The sequence below is a fragment of the Macrotis lagotis genome, chromosome 5, assembly GCF_037893015.1.
Source record: "Macrotis lagotis isolate mMagLag1 chromosome 5, bilby.v1.9.chrom.fasta, whole genome shotgun sequence".
NCBI lineage: Eukaryota > Metazoa > Chordata > Mammalia > Peramelemorphia > Peramelidae > Macrotis > Macrotis lagotis.
Window position 1 is genome coordinate 108,763,382 of NC_133662.1, and position 19,243 is coordinate 108,782,624.

The following is a 19,243-nucleotide window of genomic DNA, read 5'->3' on the forward strand; positions in this document are numbered from 1 at the left end:
ATCCTTTTATAATCAAGCACCCAAAGAAAAATTGTTACATGAACAATAAAAGAAGTCACTTGGGACATCCCAAGTGATCCTTTTGTGAAGTCAATCACTATGGTTCCTACACCAAAACTCAGAAGGAAATACATTCATCAGTATAAGGATAAAGAAAATATAAAAACTGTGAAATACTAAAGAAAAGGAAAATAAAAAAAGATAAATAATATTGAAAAAGAATACTAGTCTGTAAACAACTCACCTCAGGAAAGTAAAGACTGTAAACAGGGTGTGTTATCTTTGATTTGGTTTCCAGCAGAGCTCTCTCCTTCCGCTGTATACTTTGCTGCAATTCTTGCCATTCCTATTGTAGAATGATACAAATAAATGTCAAATCTTTTACTTTTACATCAGACCATAATGAGGCTAGCATGATATATACTCTTAAATAAGTCATTCAACTCTGAGGCCCACATACCCATTCCTATGAATTAAAGTGACAATCCCACCCCATATTTGCAAATCCTAGGGAAAAAATGCATTTGTTCTTATATGTGTTCATATTTCAATTTTAATGACTTTATCATGTATTCATGTTCTTTCTTTCTCCCACTTTCTACTTTTACTTACTAACTTCAACATTCATAAAGACAACCTTTCTAAATCCTGACCACAACATTCTTCAGTCAAAGCATGGTCACAATATACCTTAGATTTATTTCAATAGTCCCTGGAATTGTACTAGCTCCAAATTTCTTGTATTCAGATTCCACTCACTAGCTACATAACCCTATTTCCCACCTACTACATTCCTCCATCACACTTAACTTGCTCTTTTCCACTTTCAATAGACTACACCTGGCCTTGACATTTTAATAGTTTCTGATTCCTCACACTGCCTCTGTAGTCACACCTGTCAAGAAGCACTCAATCCCATCCCTACTTTCCCACATACCCTATCTGCTAATGCCCTACCCTAGGACCCGCTATCAATCAATTACTCTGCTTCTTCCTGGACAAAGTTCCCAAAATCAAGTTGATTTTATCCAATATAAATTTATAGGTAGAATCTCATAGCTGAACTTTCATTATTACTTAGGAATTTAAAAGTAGAAGAATAGAAAAATTTCTATATTTCCTATGCTAAAGCATTTCTCTTAAGTCCTTGATCACCTCTCACCCCCCACAACAGATGACCTAGTCCCTTCTCTACTGAGAAGACTGAAGGCATTCCAGAGACCCCCAGTCTCATCCTTTCTTCTCTTAAGCCTCAAAAGACATATCCTGACAATTCAATGCCAAGGATAATCCCTCTACTTATATTCTTGGATTCCATCTCCTTTTGCTTCCAGGATCTTAATGCTTTTCTCATCCCCTTTCACTCATGTATCTGCAATCTTTCTCTCTGGACTGGCTCTTTCCTATATGCCACAAACAAGCTTGAGACTACCCAATCCTAAAAAAGTCCTTGCCTTGAACTTTTTCTCTCACATAGTTAATTATCCTCCAGTTTTACTCTCTTCCTACCATTCTCCCCTGCTCCCCACTCTCCAACCACCATTCATAGTGAAATATCTTGAAAACTTCTACTCTGAGACCACCTACCTTCTGAATCCCTTTCAATCGACCTGGTTTCTGTCCATAGCACTCTACCCAAATTAATCTCAAAGACCAGTGACTTCATAATAACCAAATTTAATAGCTTCCTCAATCTGAAACCATAAATCATGTCCTCCTAAACATTCTCTCCTCACTTGGTTTAAAGCGGGGGGGAGGATTATTTTGGCTTTTCTAATAAATCTTTCACTGTTTCCTTTACTGATGACTTTTCTTCCTATTGCCCTAAGGAGATACTCACCAAGATTCTATCCTCATTCCATTTGTCACTACACTCTTCTCCTGGGTAACCTCACATACTCATACAATTCCAACAGTGACTTCTAAAGGGATGACTCCCAAATCTTTATTTCTAGTTCTTCTAATTGCCCTCAGAGCTCTCTTCTAGGCTTCAGGATTCATGTCAATTTCCCATTAGATAAACTGTAAATTCTGAAAAACACTGAAAATTCAACCTATCCAAAAATCCATTAATTTTTTTCATGAAAAATGAGTTTCACCTTCTTAGTTCATTATTATTTGTCAATAGTACATCATTTATCTAATCTCCTCAATGCAGAAATTCTTGAGTGTTATCTTTGACTTGCCCCTTATCTTTAACTCCCCCAATGAATTATCATGTCCTCTCAAGTATATCTACATTAAGTCCTGAATCTACACCCTCTCTCCCTCCCTATCCTCATTACCACTACCCTAAACAGAATTCTTAATAATAGCTAACATTTAGATAGCACTCTAAAGTTTGAAAAATGCTTTACATATAAAAGGTGCCCCAAAAAACCTCACTGTAGTTTAAAATTTTATGAGCTCACACTGTATTATCTCATTTGCTCCTCACAAGGAGCTATGATTATTATTTCCATCTTACAAATATGATTATTATTTCCATCTTACAAATGAGGCAACTGAGACTAAGAGGTTGGCCACCCATGATCCCAGAAAAGAGTAAGAGACAGGATTAGCCCTCATCTCTTTCAGATTACAAGTCTAGCATTCTTCTACTACCCTACTACCTGACCACCTTCCTCAACTATTGCAATACCTTCCTATCAGGTATTTCTGCCTGTCCTCTATCTCTCATGTGATCTATCCATTAAAAATGTTATGACTAAATATAGTAATGGTACACTTCTGGTTTAAAACCCTAAACTGGATCCTTTAATTGTCCACCAAATAAATTTCTGATACATGATACATATACTTTCCTTACTTTCTAATATTACTCTGCCCTTCCTACCCTTAATTCTAAAAATTAAGTTTGCTATCCCCCTCTCTATGACATACTTTGCTCAAGCACAAGCATTTGCTGAACGTTATTTGTCAGACCTAACATGTCCTTGTCCAGCTCTACCTGTTTGACAAATTTCTTTAAAGTTCAATTCAAATTCTACTTTCTTAAACCTTACACAACACTATACTTAAAATTAATCCTTATATTTCCATATTATAGTTATGTCATATGCCCTAACTAGATGTTTAATCCCATGTATTTAGGTTCTCCAACTCTCCCATTTCCTTGCACTGTATTCAGCACACAATACACTCTTAATAATGTCTATCTGAACTGAACTGTTAATACTGAAATAACAGTGTTTGCTCAGTACAGAATATTTACTGCGGATTAGTTGTGGTGGGCTGTCCATCCAGTCAATGCCCTCTACTCTTCTCAAAAATAGGATCAGTTTTTCCCTTATGACTCAATCACAGGATATAAACTTAGAAAATTCCAAGCTTAGGACTTTCTAGTTCACAGCTCACTTCTGCTCCTCTGGGAAACTTAATTAGTTTTTCCCTGCATTCCACAGATTGCTGCTAACATAGAAGGCACAGTGGCCCACCTCAGACTAGGATTTTTTTTTGCATGGTTTAATGGTTAGAGAAGGGATTAAGGAGAGAAGAATAAGATCTATCAGCAGACTGTGACCCAACTAGTTTTGTGACTTTGACAAAAATCCCTCATTATAAAGTAATATACTGATACCATTAAAAGGATATAGAATTTTTTTTTAATACTGAGGATAAGTAAACAGAGGTACAATTCAGAAATCTAATAAACTCGTAACACAAAGCTTACTGCTTCATCATCTTTGTTTTGTTTTTCATCTTGTTCTCTGTCAGAGTCTCTGTCACTTCCATCATCTTTTTCACTTTGGGAGTCCCTATTTGTTTCTTCCTCCTCCGAGTCACTGCCTTTATCAGATACATCATCATCATCTTCTTTTATAGCAGCTTCCTAGGAAGAAAATGCAGCCACAGAATAACATTTAATTACCTGGGACCAGAAAGGACTGGGGGAAAAAATGTGATACCTCAGAAGGCTAACACTGCCCTGTAAAATGTAAATTCCTTGAAGATATGGCTTAAGTTTATTCTTATCTTAGATTATCCAAAACCAAGAAAAAAATGAACAGATACTTTATATAAAGTTTTATTAAACTGAACTGTGAAAATATTAGTTGATGGAACAAATTATTTAGCTGAGATAGTAACATCTAAGTAGTTTAAGGAAAAAGTTTTCTGAAGTCTACTTTAAAATAAAAATGCTAACAATATTTTTATTTAAAAGTTTTAAGATCTAACAGATGCATGAAAATACTAAATATTAAATATTTCTGCATTGTTATTTTATATTATATGCATATTTCATACTCATTAATTTGAGGTTGCACTACTTTATTAGTATGAGTATTTATCTCTCCCACAGAAATAATACTTATCATCCTGCACTTAATCTCTTAGTGAGGATAGTTCCTGATAACAGATGTACAGAACTCATCACTAAACTCAAATTCAAAATCCATTTCCATTTGATAGAACTCTGCAAGAGTTTGCAGTCTGCTAAAAGAGACTTAAAAAGCAGGGATGCTCCATGCTCTGAAGAGAATGATTCATTGAGCAATATATTTTTCATCCTTAAAAAACTATTTTTTATTTTTACACTTTAAAAGTATATGGCGGGGGGAGTGGGGGCAGCTAGGTGGTACAGTGGATGGAGAGCACCTGGAGTCAGGAGCACCTAAGTTCAAATGTGACCTCAGACACTTAATAATTGCCTTGGGTGTGACCTTGGGTAAGTCACTTAACCCTGTTGCCTTAAAAATAATTTTTTTTTAAATATATTATGGTTGTCGTAAGGGGAGGGGGGGGAAAGTATATCTATTGCAAATGACAGATGTGGTAAGAAAGAAAATGCATCAACAGAAACTTTTAAATTCTCTACCACCTGTCTGTCCCCTATGCATTGAAAAGGAAAACTATGATAACTATTATACATGTGAGTTTATACAAAATATATATTCATGACTAGGCCTAATTTTGTTTTGTTGAGATTTTTATACCCAACTGTGTGTGTGTGTGTGTGTGTGTGTGTGTGTGTATCTTCTTCCCTCTATGAACTACTACAGACAAGAGTAAGGTTCAAGCATTACCCTTAACCATTTTCTCTTCTACTGTAAAAAAATCTTATTAGCATGCCTCTTTCATGTGAAGATTTTCCCCTTATTCCAATACATCCCTCTTTCTCAGTTTTTAATTTTTCTTGAGATATCCTAACATAATAATCAAATTCACACCTTCTAATTAGAGACCCTCTAACTTCCATAGTGATGATAAAGCTGTTGGGGTTTATATGTATCACATCCCATGTAGTGATTCTAAACATTCACTTAAGTTCCTCATGAATTCTCCCTCAAGTTAAGCTTTTTATATCTCTCATGAGTCAAATTTAAATGTCAAAATTTCTATTCTGCTTTGTCTTTTCATCAGATATGTCTGGAAGTTCTCAATTTCATTAAATACTCATCCCCCCTCCATAAGTTTATACTCAGTTTTGCTAGGTAGATTATTCTGGGTTGTAATCCTAGCTCTTTTTGTCTTCTGGAATATCATATAATCATTAGTCTTCCATTCCTTTTTTAGTGATAGCTGCTAAATCCTGTGCAATACTGACTGTGATTCCAGGGTATCTGGATTCTTTCTGGCTCTCCACAGTATTTCTTCCTTCACCTGGAAGTCTTGGAATTTGGCTATATTCCCGGAAGTTTTCATTTGGGGATTTATTTCCGGTACCTAGTAGATTCTTTCATTTCTACTTTGCCTTCTAATTCTAAGTTATCTGGTCAGTTTTTCTTTATAATTTCTTGAAACATGAGATGAAAGTTCTTGTTTTGATCATGGCTTTCAGACAGTACAATATTTTTTTTTAAATGACATTGTTAGTACAAGTTTAATAATTACAATATTGATTACTTGTACAAGTTTAATAATGACCTCATTATTAATACAAGTTTAATATTTACATTATTACTAGTATCAAGATTTCTATTACCACTTTTTTTATAAAAGAAAAATGTTACTTTGAATTTTACAATTTCCCCCCTAATTTTGCTTCCCTCCCCCCACTCCCCTATAGAAGGCAGTCTGTTAGTCTTTATATTGTTTCCATGGTATACACTGATCTAAATTGAATGTGATGATAGAGAAATCACATCCTTAAGGAGAAAAATAAAGTTTATACATATATCAATACATATACATATAGCAAAATTACATAGTAAAATAAATTAAAGGTCTTTGGTATTTGTTCAAACTCCACAATTCTTTCTCTGGATAGAGATGGTATTCTCTATCGCAGACAGCCCAAAATTGTCTCTGGTCAGTACAATAATTCCTTTTTTTTAGGTTTTTGCAAGGCAAATGGGGTTAAGTGGCTTGCCCAAGGCCACACAGCTAAGTAATTATTAAGTGTCTGAGACCATATTTGAACCCAGGTACTCCTGACTCCAAGGTCAGTGCTTTATCCACTATGCCACCTAGCCACCCCTCAGTATAATAATTCTTAAATGATCTCTTTTCAATCTATTTTCCACTTCAGCTATTTTTCCAATGAACTATTTCACAATTTTTCTATTTTATTCTTTTGATTTGACTATTGACGTCTCATGGAGTCATTAGTTTTCACCTGCCCAATTCTTATATTCAAGGAATTATTTTCTTCAATAAGGCTTTATACTTCTTTTACCAACTGGCCAATTCTGACTTTAATTTCTAATTTTACTTTTCTCTATTATTTTTTATGCCTTTTTTTTACCAAAGTATTTTAATTCTCTTTTCATATAATTTTCTTTTGCAGGTCCCTTAGTTCTTTTCCTAGTTTATCCTTAAATGAGTTTATTTGATATTTAAAATCTTTTTGTTCATTTTTAATCTCTTTATTTAGTTCTTGAAGGTATCCTTGTAGGATTATATCCAATCTGTTTTCTTTGAAGCTTTGCTTGGTAAACATTTTCAGACCATTGTCTTCTGAATTTGTATCTCGAACTTTCATGTCACCCTAATAGATTTTTATGGACAGATTCTTTTAAGAGGGGTGAAATGAAGAGGGCTCATTTTTTCCCAGCCTATTTTTTGTTTAAGAACTTCATGTTATTGGATTCAAACATGGGGTGGGGGGGCAGTGTAAAAGGTGAAGCTTCTGGCTTTTCCATGCTGCTGTCTTTACAATTCTGTGGGAACCTGGATGTTTTCATACTTTCAAGGTGATATGAACCAGGAAGAGTAGTCATGCTTACCTGGTCTTCACTCTAGTCCTTACCTACATAATATCCCTGCTCTCTTACTACAAGCACTCCTTTCAGCCCAAGAATTGCAACCCTCAACCAGCCAATAGGCAATAGAATTGCCAAATACTGCTTGGACTTACACCAGTACTAGCAAAGAATTCCTCAAGCATCTCTGAATATTTACTCAATACCCTTACTGAGTTTTAAAAGGTTCTGGTTCTAATGCTACTGCTGTTATCACTACATCCTCCAAGGCCCACAGTTAAAGCACACTAAGTTCCTGTCCAGCTACTAACTCATCCCAAACATTTGTTAGTTATGCCACTTTAGAATTCAATTTGATAAATTATTTTAAAGTTGTTTCAAGGAAAATGTTCAGAGTTCTATAGAATGCTTCTTTTTTCTCTGCAATCTTGGGTCCACCCATCCCAACCCTCCAAAACAATTTAAGTAGCTATATGTATGTTTTAGCAATATCTGACAAAAGCCTAAGGCATCTTTCTTACAGAAGCAATCAATTTTAGTAAAAAGATAGGAAGAAGGGGAAGAAAAGGTACACTTGCTCCCTGGCTACTTACTTTGGAGTCTTTTCCCAATCTGCTTAAATAGAAAAATAAACAGGACAATCTGATTGCACAGAGAATACTTACACTCCCAACAACCCCATTTGCCTGCTTCTGCTTCTGCTGCTTTGACTGGGGTAAAGGTAAAGAAGCTGCCTTTTTTTTCAAAGGTTTCTTTTTTTTTGATTTAGCAGTTTTCTTAGGTCCTTTACTCTTCTGTTGCCATCCTTTGGTCTTATTTTTGTTGGCATCACCTTGCTATAATAATAAACAAGAAAAAGCTAAGTGCAAAGAACAGCACATTAAAAAACAAACAAAACAACTACACCTACAATTAAATTTATATTTAAGTACATACACAATTGAGAACTGTGGCAATGAATGTGTTTCAAAAGTCAAATAAGTAAATTTTTAGATTAAAATGGCTATAACAAATGGTTTTTAATCTTCCTAAAATCAACAAGGATGAGTTAATCAATCTCCAAATAAAAGATTATTTCAATCTGTTAGTGTGTTATCATGAGATCTCAAGTTCTTAATTAACTTGCCCCATCTTCTGCCAGTTGCTCTTCTGCAGCACAGATAGACTGTTCCTTTTCAAAAACTTCCTAAAGGGAAAAAAAAAGGGGAAAAGAAAAATATTAGGTCTAATGGCAAATTTACTACCAAATAACAAAGCATTCTTACAATATCACTGAAAGGTTTTTAAGGTGGGTAAGAGAACTCCAACACTTTAGTTGCAAAAATACACCTACATTGCCTAGTACCAATATAGATTTCTTAAATAAAAAGTAAATGCAACAAAGAATAGCTAATTCACATTTCACTGTAATTTCTTTTTGGTTTTTTGCAAGACAATGGGGTTAAGTGACTTGCCCGAGGTCACACTGCTAGGCAATTATTAAGTGTCTGAGGCCAAATTTGAACTCAGGTACTCCTGACTCCAAGGCTGGTGTACCACTGTGCTACCTATCTGCTCCTGAATTTATTTTTTAAATCTAAGTTTCATTCTACTCAGATTCCCCTTAGAAAATACTGCTAATCAGAAAACAAGTTAATTTAAGAAGACTGACTTTAAAATGATCATATACAGACAATTCTTGCTTTACATAAGTGGATCCTTCTGCAGACTTCTTTGTAAAATGATTTTTACATACAAATTTGCCAAGTGATGAGGTTGAAGGGAAAGGGGAAGACAGAACGGGCCTGCATGCATGGAAGGAGGCTGGCACATGATTCAAAGGATATGTAGGGGCCAAGGAAAGAGCAAGAGGAAAAAACATGGGGAGCCAGCTACACTGGGGCCTGGTCAGAATAAAGAAAAATGCACAAGATAAATACATGAAGGCCAGATATGGTCAAAGACAGAAAGGATGGGTCATGTGTCTAGCAGTAAATTAAGTACAACATACTCTTGGATCAAATCAATCATCAATATCAATGTATTAGATGCTTATAATATTCCAAAAAACTTCAAGCATCTCTTTGCAAATGGAAACAAAGGAAATGAGAACATTTTTCTCATTAAAAAAAATGGATATAAAGCTACCTTTCTTTATCTAATCAGTTTACTTTGATAGATTATAGTCTAAATAATATAGACATCAATTTTCTAAAGTTGTACCTAGATGAAGAGAAAGTAAGTTCATAAAGCATCACAACTTTGCTTAGACAGGAAATGTCAAGTTATTAGGGAGCATATGGGCCATTTTCATATCCAGAACTAAGTTTTGAGGAAATAGATTCAAGAAACAGTAAGAAATCTCTTTAACTATTCCCCTTACTGGCTACTGTAATACCTTCCCTATTCCCCCATATTTCGCCATTATAACTTGACTACCAATACATCCTCTACTATTCCATATCCAACAATCTGTTAAGCATTTCAAAATAATTTCTGATCAGGAAAAGTCAAGGAAAAAAATCACAACTAGATGGCGCAGTGTACCAGCCCTGGAGTCAGGAGGATCCGAGTTCAAATCCGGCCTCAGACACTTAATGATTGCCTAGCTGTGTGGCCTCGGGCAAGTCACTTAATCCTTAAATAAAATTAAATTAAAAAAAAAAGAAAAAGTCAATGAGTAATTTTTCCAGCCCACAGCAGCTTAAGACATAAAGAGACACTGGGTGGGACTGGTCCTAAGCATGATGAAACAATGCCACAAGAGATGGAAGTGTGGCAGCAGGTTAATGACGACTGAATACTTCGCAGAAAGACATTTCAGGGGACCCCCATACTACCACTAGGTATAGAAACAAATGCCATCTGACACCATTACCCAGTTCCAAGTCACAATTTCACAAAACAGAAAAGTGTTTATGGTCATTAGGGAGCAGGAGACCTAACCTGCTTATAGAGTAAGGAACGAGTTCCAGAACTAAAGCAGTATGGCTCTGAGTCTAAGCACAAAGGGGAGACTCAGTTCTAACCTTTAATACCACCCACAAGAATTCAGGGTTAGGTCAGATCAAACCAAAGAGGATTCAGTCATTTTGAACATGAAGAATCTTTTGGCTAGACAACTATGACTGGACTCTACAGAAACTCAGAAGGCTCCAACGACATACCACACAAATCCTTGGAAGTGTGAACACAGCCCAATACAATATTAAGTCCAAAGCAGGATGGAAAAATGAGTAAACAATAAAAAAGAACTAGATCATAAAAATCTACTATAAAGACAAGGATGCTTAAGATCCAAACACAGAGCACAATAACTTGAAAACATCTACTAAGCCTCAAAGCAAAATATAGTCCAGACAAAAGTCCAAAAAGAATTTCTGAAAAACAAAACCAATTTAAAAGGGGCAAAAAAAATTTATTTTAAAAATCAATTAGGAAATTGAATGGATGTTCATCAATTGGGGAATGACTGAATAAGCTGTAGTATAGGATTGTATTGGAATATTACTGTGCTATAAAAAAATGACAAGCAGGATGATTTCAGAACCAGAACATTGTACACAGTAACACTAACAGTGAACAAGGATGAACTGTAAATGACTTAGTTATTTTCAGCAATACAATGATCCAAGACAATTCCAAAGGACTCATGATGGAAAATGTTATGAAAAAGAACTGATAATGTCAAGTCTTCTAACATAAAATGACTAATTTAGAAATGGTTCATATGACTACACATGTATAGCATATACTGCTCACCATCTCAGGGAGAGAATAGCAGAGGAAAAATATTTAGAATTCAAAACTTTAAAAAAAAACCCAAATGTTAAAAAATTTTACAAATTGGGAAAAAATTTTTTAAATCAATTAACAACTTGAAAAAGAGGACCAAAAAAAAAACTTAAATAAATCATTAAAATCAGAATCGGCCAGCTGGTAAAAGGACAAAACTTCACTGCAGAAAATAACTCCTTAAAAATTAGAATGGAGCATGTAGAAGCTAATTACTCAAGTCAGCTAGGTGGCGCAGTGGATAGAGCATCAGCCCTAGAATCAGGAGTACCTGAGGAATTCAAATCTGGCCTCAGACACTTCATAACCACTAGCTGTGTGGCCTTGGCCAAGCCACTTAACCCCATTGCCTTGCAAAAACCTAAAAAAAAGTACATAAAGAAGCTAATTACTCCATGAGACATCAAAAAGCAATAAAACAAAGTGAAAAAGTTGAAAACTAAGGAGAAAATGTGAACTATCTCATCAAAAAAAGATGGAAAACTAGATCAAGGATCACTTAATTATCATGCTACCTGACAGCCATGATCAAAAATAGAACCTAGACATCATTATTTCATGAAATTATAATGGAAAATTGCTCATATATATATTAGAACCAGAAGGCAGAGAAGAAATTGAAAGAATCCACCAATCACTTCCTAAAAGAAATCTCAAAATGAAAACCTCTAAAATGTTATAGCCAAATTCCAGGGCTCCCAGGTCAAAGAAAAAATATTTCAAACAATAAGAAAGAACCATGGAGCTACAGTCAGGATCACAAAGAACTTAGCAACTTTTTCACTAAAAGATCAGAGAGTTTAGATATATTACAGAAGGCAAAAGGAGTTAAGATCACAATCAAAAATAATCTCGGGGGCGGCTAGGTGGCATAGTGGATAAAGCACCAGCCTTGGAGTCAGGAGTACCTGGGTTCAAATCAGGTCTCAGACAATAATTACCTAAGCTGTGTGGCCTTGGGCAAGCCACTTAACCCCATTTGCCTCGCAAAAAGTCTAAAAAAAAAAAAATAACCTCAGAAAAAATAAGTATAATTCTGCAGGGGGAAAAATGAATTTTAATGAGAGAAAACTTTTAAGAAATCCATGATCATGATAAAATCTGACATTCAAACAAAACTCAAGAGAAGCATAAAAAGGAAAACAAGAGTCAGAAATTATAAGGGACTAAAAAAAAGGTTATTTATATTTCTATATGGAAATATGTAACCCTTCATTACTAGGGGTTTTGGTAGGAGTCTATGTCTCAGATATGATCATCTCAAATGTAGAGAGAAGAATAAGAAAGAGGGATGTACTTGGCAAGGCAGGGAAGAGAAAGAATGGGGGGTGGACTATCTCATGAACAGAATACACAAGGAAGAATTTATACAATCAAGGTAGGAGTATGGAACACTTGACCCTCTCATCTGAACTGATTCAAGGAAGAAAGAATATAGAAAATAGTGACATTCCAGGAAATAGGGGCAAGGAAAGGTCTATATCCTCACTTACAGGTTAAGCTAGATGCAAAGGGTACCTAAGTTTAAAAAAAAAAAACAGTTGTCAGTAAGTAGAAACAGCAAGCTTTAAGGCCATCTTTTTCCTTCCATGTTATGGGGCATGCTGACAGATGGGAGATGAGGGGATACCCCCACCACAGGAGAGAATGAGGCTATAAGAGTCAGTGTGCCTATGGAAATGCAGAACAGAAATAAACAGCAAAGGCACAAATTTAGATACTGTTCACCAAGAAAATACTCACTCATTATGTGCTGGTAATTCTACAAATAACTATGACTACCAGAGGAATTCTGCAGGATAGAACACTTTTTTTCACACTGTTGTATTAGAAGTATTTTTTTAGGTGTTTTTTTTTGCAAGGTAATGAGGTTAAGTGGCTTGCCCAAGGCCACATGGCTAGGTAATTACTAAGCATCTGAGGCCAGATTTGAGTCCTTCTGACTCCAGGACCGGTGCTCTATCCACTGCACCACCTAGCCACCCCTATTAGAAGTATTAAGGCAAAGTATGACAAAACTCTAGACTGCTCAACTAATTCTTATCTAAAAATTCTTATCTAATAATGTATTTCCTGATTTTATCTTTTAGATTTGATTATAAAAACAGACAACTAAAATTGCCTAAATGCCTTTATGTATACAGCAACTTTCTTAAGTAGACAAAAAATATATTTAATACTATTATTCTAACTTATGTTAATGGTGGAAACTGTTGATCAACATTTAACTACATTTTATAAATATTTACGGGTGTACTGAACTCAAGATCATGTTTATCCAGCACTTAGCACAGTGCCTGGCACATGGTAATCACTTAATGTTTGTTGATTTGACTTGATCAAGTAAGTTATTTTTGTCATCATTTTTTGAGAGCAGTTCTCCCCATCTCACCTAGGTTAGAAATGCGAAAACTACTCACAGGTCTAATCCAAATTTTCAATTAGGCCTACACTTCATTCCTCTCAAGGGAGTTATTTAGCAAATATTTAACAAAACCGCAATATCATTCCACAGGAAAATTAACAGTCTTAACATTCGGGATTCCTCATTCACAAGTCTATCCAATTACAGTCAACTACTGTCATTAAGACAAAATCTAATGCTCATTGTCTGGGTAAAACTTAGATACACACAGAGCAGCTAGGTGGTGTAGTGGATAGAGCACCGGCCCTGGAGTCAAAGAGGACCTGAGTTCAAATTCAACTGCAGACACTTAATAACTATCTAGCTGCGTATCCTTGGGCAAGCCCCTTGACCCCATTGACTTGCCAAAAAAACAAGAACAAAATTTGGACACACAATTGTAAAGCACAAATGATGGCATATCCTATCAAGCTGGAAAAGATTTGAGCAATGGCCTCAAAACAGCCTGAAGTCTGCCATTAGGTTTATCACTAGGTAATAGATGGCCATAGCAACTCCGAAATTCTCTACTAAAGCTTGGGGGCAGGGGAGGAAAGAGAAGAGAAGGGGAAATGCTACAATCTGCATCAATGATTTTTTCACCAATGAAATCACAGAGATTTTGAGGTAAAAGCAACACTAAAATAAATTTAACCAAAAGAGAATACATTTCACATTTTTAGACTCATTAAAGCAACAAAAAATTACTTACTGCCATTGTCTGCCTTGTCAATTTGACCAATACTGTGACCAGGGATCCTACTGTAATATTATTGCTATCTTCATCATCTAATACTGTAAGACAAAAAGAAGAAAATATTTATTATAAAAAGAAAATCTTAAGATTTTTGGTTTTAAGTTAACCTAAAAAGTAAAATGTCATTAAAACCAACTTAGAGCAAAAGCCATATGAATTTAACATCCTGGTGCTCAACCAAATAAACTAAATTTTAATATGAAATTACAACTTCATAAAAGTCTGAAAAGTATAAATTTTTTTAATCTGGCATTACTGTATTCTCTTAGGAATTAAATTGATAAAGTAGAAACATGATGACTAATCTACTTTGCCTTCAGTGAAACTGTAATGCCCTGGTTCTAATCTCTCCTATTTCTTCTCCTCCAAAAATGTGGGCATAAGCAATGGCTCAAGTCCCTAGCTATGTTCCTTCTCTACATTCACTCTCTCAAAAAGTGCATCTGTATTCATTACTTAAATTATCACCTATAATGCTACAGTGCTAACCTTGATTTCTCTTCTAAGCTTCAGTCATTACTAATTAATTATCTACCCCTGGGGTTAAGCAAACTAACTAAAGAACTACTGATAATTTTTATGTTTTTTTAAATAAAATTTTATTGTATTTAAAAAATGTAAAAACCATCCTTAACTCATAGTACATACAAAAACAGGTCTACCTGGATATTTTGCCTAATCTTAAATTCAAGTACCACTTAGTTTCATTATTTCTGTTATTTCAATAATCTTCACTTGGAAGTTGGAAATCATTCTTGATTTCTTCTCTTCCTTTCCCAGAACTCCAATAAATTATTAAATCATACTTTCCCAGAACTCCAATAAATTATTAAATCATACTGTGATTTATCCACTGCCTTTGCCTCTCTAACCTTTTCCTTTTAACTATATCCTACACTCCAATGCTAGATTAACTTCCCTACAACACTATTCGTATACTTTAGCCCCCTCTTTCAGAAAACTTTCAGAGGATCTCCACTACTTACAAGATAAAACACAGATATTTAAGATTTCCCATATCTGACCCCTATAACCTTCTCCAATATTCTCTTCCACATTCAACTATATGAACTTTTTAAGCTGTATTCTTTCCATTAATTAATACTCTTAGGTTTAGAACATTTAACTAACTATAAATTCATCTAATTGTATTATCAATACCCCTGTGGCATTTAATATCTATTTCACAATCTAAACCAGAACACATAACAAATCAAATTATTTAGTTCTTTGTCTCCATGGGCCAGAATTGTATGTGTACAGATTAAAAGATCAGGAAAACCTTCATGAGGACAGGAGAACTTGAGTTTGCGTTTGAAGATTTAGTAGGAATTCAAATGGAGGTGAAGAGAATGAAAAGGGCTGGAGCTAGAAACAAGTAAACTAATGGATTGGCAATAGAAGCCACAGGTATAGAATGCTAGGGTTTTGTTGGCACCTGACTGAAGCCTTCAGAAAAATGTTTCCTCTAAAGACTTTACAATTTTCCCACCATCATTGGAATCTTCCTTGACACATGATATTGCCTGTTTATCTGCTTCAAATCAATTTACTCAGTTATGTGTTGGATCTTCCAGACATTCTGGACTGGTTATTTTCTCTGCACATGAGTATAACTTTTGTATAAAAGAGCATTCCTGTTTTTTGGGGTAAGAAAAACTTTTGATTTTGAGTTTTTTTGTTCCACAAATATTTCAAAAGAAGCAGCAGTGTTCAGTAACAAAATGCCACCATTTACCTTGTGATTTTATGTCCATTGTCACAAATGGAAAACTACCAAGGACAGCCATAACCTCTTCATATTTCTCATCTTCTAGGAAGTGTAGTAAGTTGCGGCGATCAGATTCTTTTAAACTCACCAAATCCTGGATAGTTTTGATTTTGAACTTAAAAAAAATATTATTGTAATAATGTGAAAATAAAATAATAAAAAGAAAAAATAAGCTAAATAATCCTATTAAGTATTAAAAGAAGAAATAAGCATTGCATTTTAATTATATCTTCAATGACTTAAAAAATTGAGCTGAGTGTTTTACATTTATATTTTTCAAAGTATGGTTTATTTAGAATTCTAAAACATCAAATTCTATATTTTATGTGACCTTTTTGTCAGACCTAAATTTTTGGAAAGCACACACTGATACTCTGGGGAGAAAAATTAACTGAATATTAAAATGCAACAACCAGTTTGATTATTACAAACTGGCATACAGTAACCTAGCAACAAAAAGCATTTTCTAGAAATCATTTCATTAAAAAAAGAAAAATAAAGGACCACAATGCAATTTTATTAGTACTGTCTGTCACCACTAAAAAAAAGTGGTCTCTATCTACTTCATACTAGAAATAAGAACTATTCTCTTCAATTATTGTTCATGCATTGTTTGTGTTGAACACAAACCCACAAGAAATATTTCAAAGAAATAAAATCTTATCAACTATATACCTTTTTATGATTAGAGACCCGTCTAAGATTGTCCTCTTCAATATGAGGGAGCTGAAGAAGAGGAGATTTAAATTGCTGAAGACCTTGCACAGACATCTGGGAAAGCTTCATGCAATTCTCCAGGGATCCCAAAGTTGGAGCACGAAACTCCCTTTCTTAGAGAGAATTAAAAAAAACAAGGCTGCACTTTTTACATGCTTTACAATATACTATTATAGCTAATACAAAGTAAAGTGAGAGAATTAGTTTTAACATTTATACACTGAAAGAAATAACATTATTTTAAGTCCAACAAACTTCAAACATGAAAAAAGTCTACCTTAAACATGAAAGGAAGGGTACTACAAAAAATAAATTCTCTTTTCAAAGGTTTAAAGAACATTCTACCATAACCACTAGTTTGATAACCATTTTTAAAGACAGTCATAAGCTTCTTGTCAGCAAGAACAGTATGACTATAATTTAGGTATATTTGTTTTTCCTTTCCTATGTATTACAAACAATTCTAAAATGTTAACAGAAGAATATAAATCCATCAAATGAAATGATAAAGGTAAATTTTATCTTAAACTCAGTTGTGTCTCTTCGAATTTCTCTCTTATCATCATGTTCAAATCTTATAAAGTTGAATAAAATAAATAAAACTAATCTGTTTTAAAGAAAACTACTCTATCATATATAGTTTAAGAGCATATTCTCAACTTCACTAAGAAAATGAATTATGTTTTTAAAAACTAATTATGATCTCACAATTTCTTTTTCTAGTGAAGATTTTATTATTATCAGTACACTCCACACATGGTAAGTCCCAAAGTTAAAAAAGTAAGAAAAGGATGACTTTAAATTCACTTTTACAATGGAGAATTAATTACCTATCACCAAAAGATTCAAAGGCAAAGGAAAAAAAAAAGAGGACAAAAGAACTAAAACCTTTGCAAATCAAATTTAGTAAGCAGTAACCCTGAAATAAAACCCTAGGAAATGAAATGCTGCATTTAGGAAAAAAAGGTTTTTGGTTTTTTTATTTTACCACTTCTATTATTTGATACCCAGGACCTATCTGTCTCTAGAATTCTAGTCCCACCTGCATCCTCAACTGTCTTTAGGACATCTAGAACTGGCCATCCTATAACCATCTCAAATATAACTGATTTTTGTCTTCTCTTCAATCCTTCCCATGTTACCCCCACTTCAGTTTTCCTATTACTTTTGAGAGCATCATCCTTCCAGTGACTCACATTTCCAACATCAGTGTCATTTTAGACTCCTCATTCTCATGCTCCCCAACTATTATGTTGTCAAATCTGGACCCTTGTACCTCCCACATTTCATATAGACATTCATTTCTTTCCACTCACACAGCCATCACCCATGTGTTTGCCCCACAGTGCTATAACTCATCTCTCTGCCTCAAATCTCTACTCACTGTATCCTTCCCTCCCCTTAGCTGCAAAGTGATTTTCCCAAAGCACAGCTTTTACAATGTTGCCCTCTTACTCAATAATTCTAGTAGTTCCTTATTTTATTACCTCAAGGACAAATATAAAGTCATCTACCTGGCATTTAAAATTCTTCAAAACATCATGCTTTCCTACTTTTCAAGTCTTCTTATACTTTATTCCTCTACTATGATTCAGCTACACTGGATTATTTGATGTTCCTTACATAGGACACAATTTGATATTTCTTATACAAAGCCTTCCCACTAGCTATCCCCCATTTTTGAAATACTGTCTTTCTTTATTTTACCCCTCTATCAGGTTTTCTTCAAGACTCAACTCAAATTCTACTTTCTTTAGGAATTTAATAGCATAAAAACCATTATTTACATTTTGGGTGTACATATTTACATGATGTCTCCCTCATTAAAAAATGAATTTCTTAGGGACAAAAATGTTCTTTTGTACCATCATCAAACACATGTCTGGCATATAATAAGTTTTTAATAAAATACTTGTTGGCTGACAATCAGTCTACTAATCCTGCAAAGGCTACTAAATAGTGTATATGACTGTAATGAATTTATTTTTGGCCAAGAAGAAACAAATAAAAGGATTTCTAAGAACTGTGAAAGGAATTGCATAAAACTGATGCATGAGTAGAACAATAGAAAATATAGACAAGAGATTACTATAACAAACAAAAATACACTGAAAGGCAGTTAAAAAGCTGATTAATTATAATGACTAATTTGAAAACAGAGAATTATTATAGAATATATCCCTCCTCTCATCCATAAAGGTGAAGAACTATGGATATGAAATGTAGTGTATGCTGTCAAACAAAAGTTCTCTTTTCGTATTGGGTTTGCTTTGTTAAAAGAGGAGGAAGTATCATGGGGAAATGTCTTGTTTTTAGACTTTAGTCTTCAATAAAAGTTTTAAAATAACAAATATTGGAATTTATCAGCTGAGACAAAAAAATGGACAAAACAGTGGAAAAACCTGAAAAAAAGAAGATTCCATTTAAAAAATGATACAACACACCTTTATACTTCTATGCCCTATTTTTGTTAAACTATTAGTATATGTGGATTTTTTAATATTTTAAAATGAATTAACTAATTCTTAACCTTTTTAGAAGTCTATATATAAAACAAAAATAAAAAAGTAAAGAGGGAAAAAGATGAATAAGACTCCAAGCACTGATGATTTGATTTCACTTAAGTAATAGTAAATCTATAATACTGTAAAACTGCAATCTAAATATGCTTGCAA

At 34.1% G+C, this 19,243-nt stretch overlaps 1 protein-coding gene across 1 annotated transcript in view; it reads right to left on the bottom strand.

The window, feature by feature from the left end:
* The window catches only part of SEC63 (SEC63 homolog, protein translocation regulator), a 74,808-nt gene that overhangs the window by 12,295 nt on the left and 43,270 nt on the right, over nt 1–19,243 (bottom strand). Inside the window, exons 12-18 of the mRNA XM_074187290.1 lie at nt 16,527–16,681; nt 15,819–15,966; nt 14,036–14,118; nt 8,272–8,331; nt 7,811–7,981; nt 3,674–3,832; nt 245–346 (exon numbers count right to left, since the gene is read on the bottom strand). Of these exons, the coding sequence (XP_074043391.1) occupies nt 245–346; nt 3,674–3,832; nt 7,811–7,981; nt 8,272–8,331; nt 14,036–14,118; nt 15,819–15,966; nt 16,527–16,681 (878 nt within the window). The remainder of the gene's footprint in view (nt 1–244; nt 347–3,673; nt 3,833–7,810; nt 7,982–8,271; nt 8,332–14,035; nt 14,119–15,818; nt 15,967–16,526; nt 16,682–19,243) is intronic.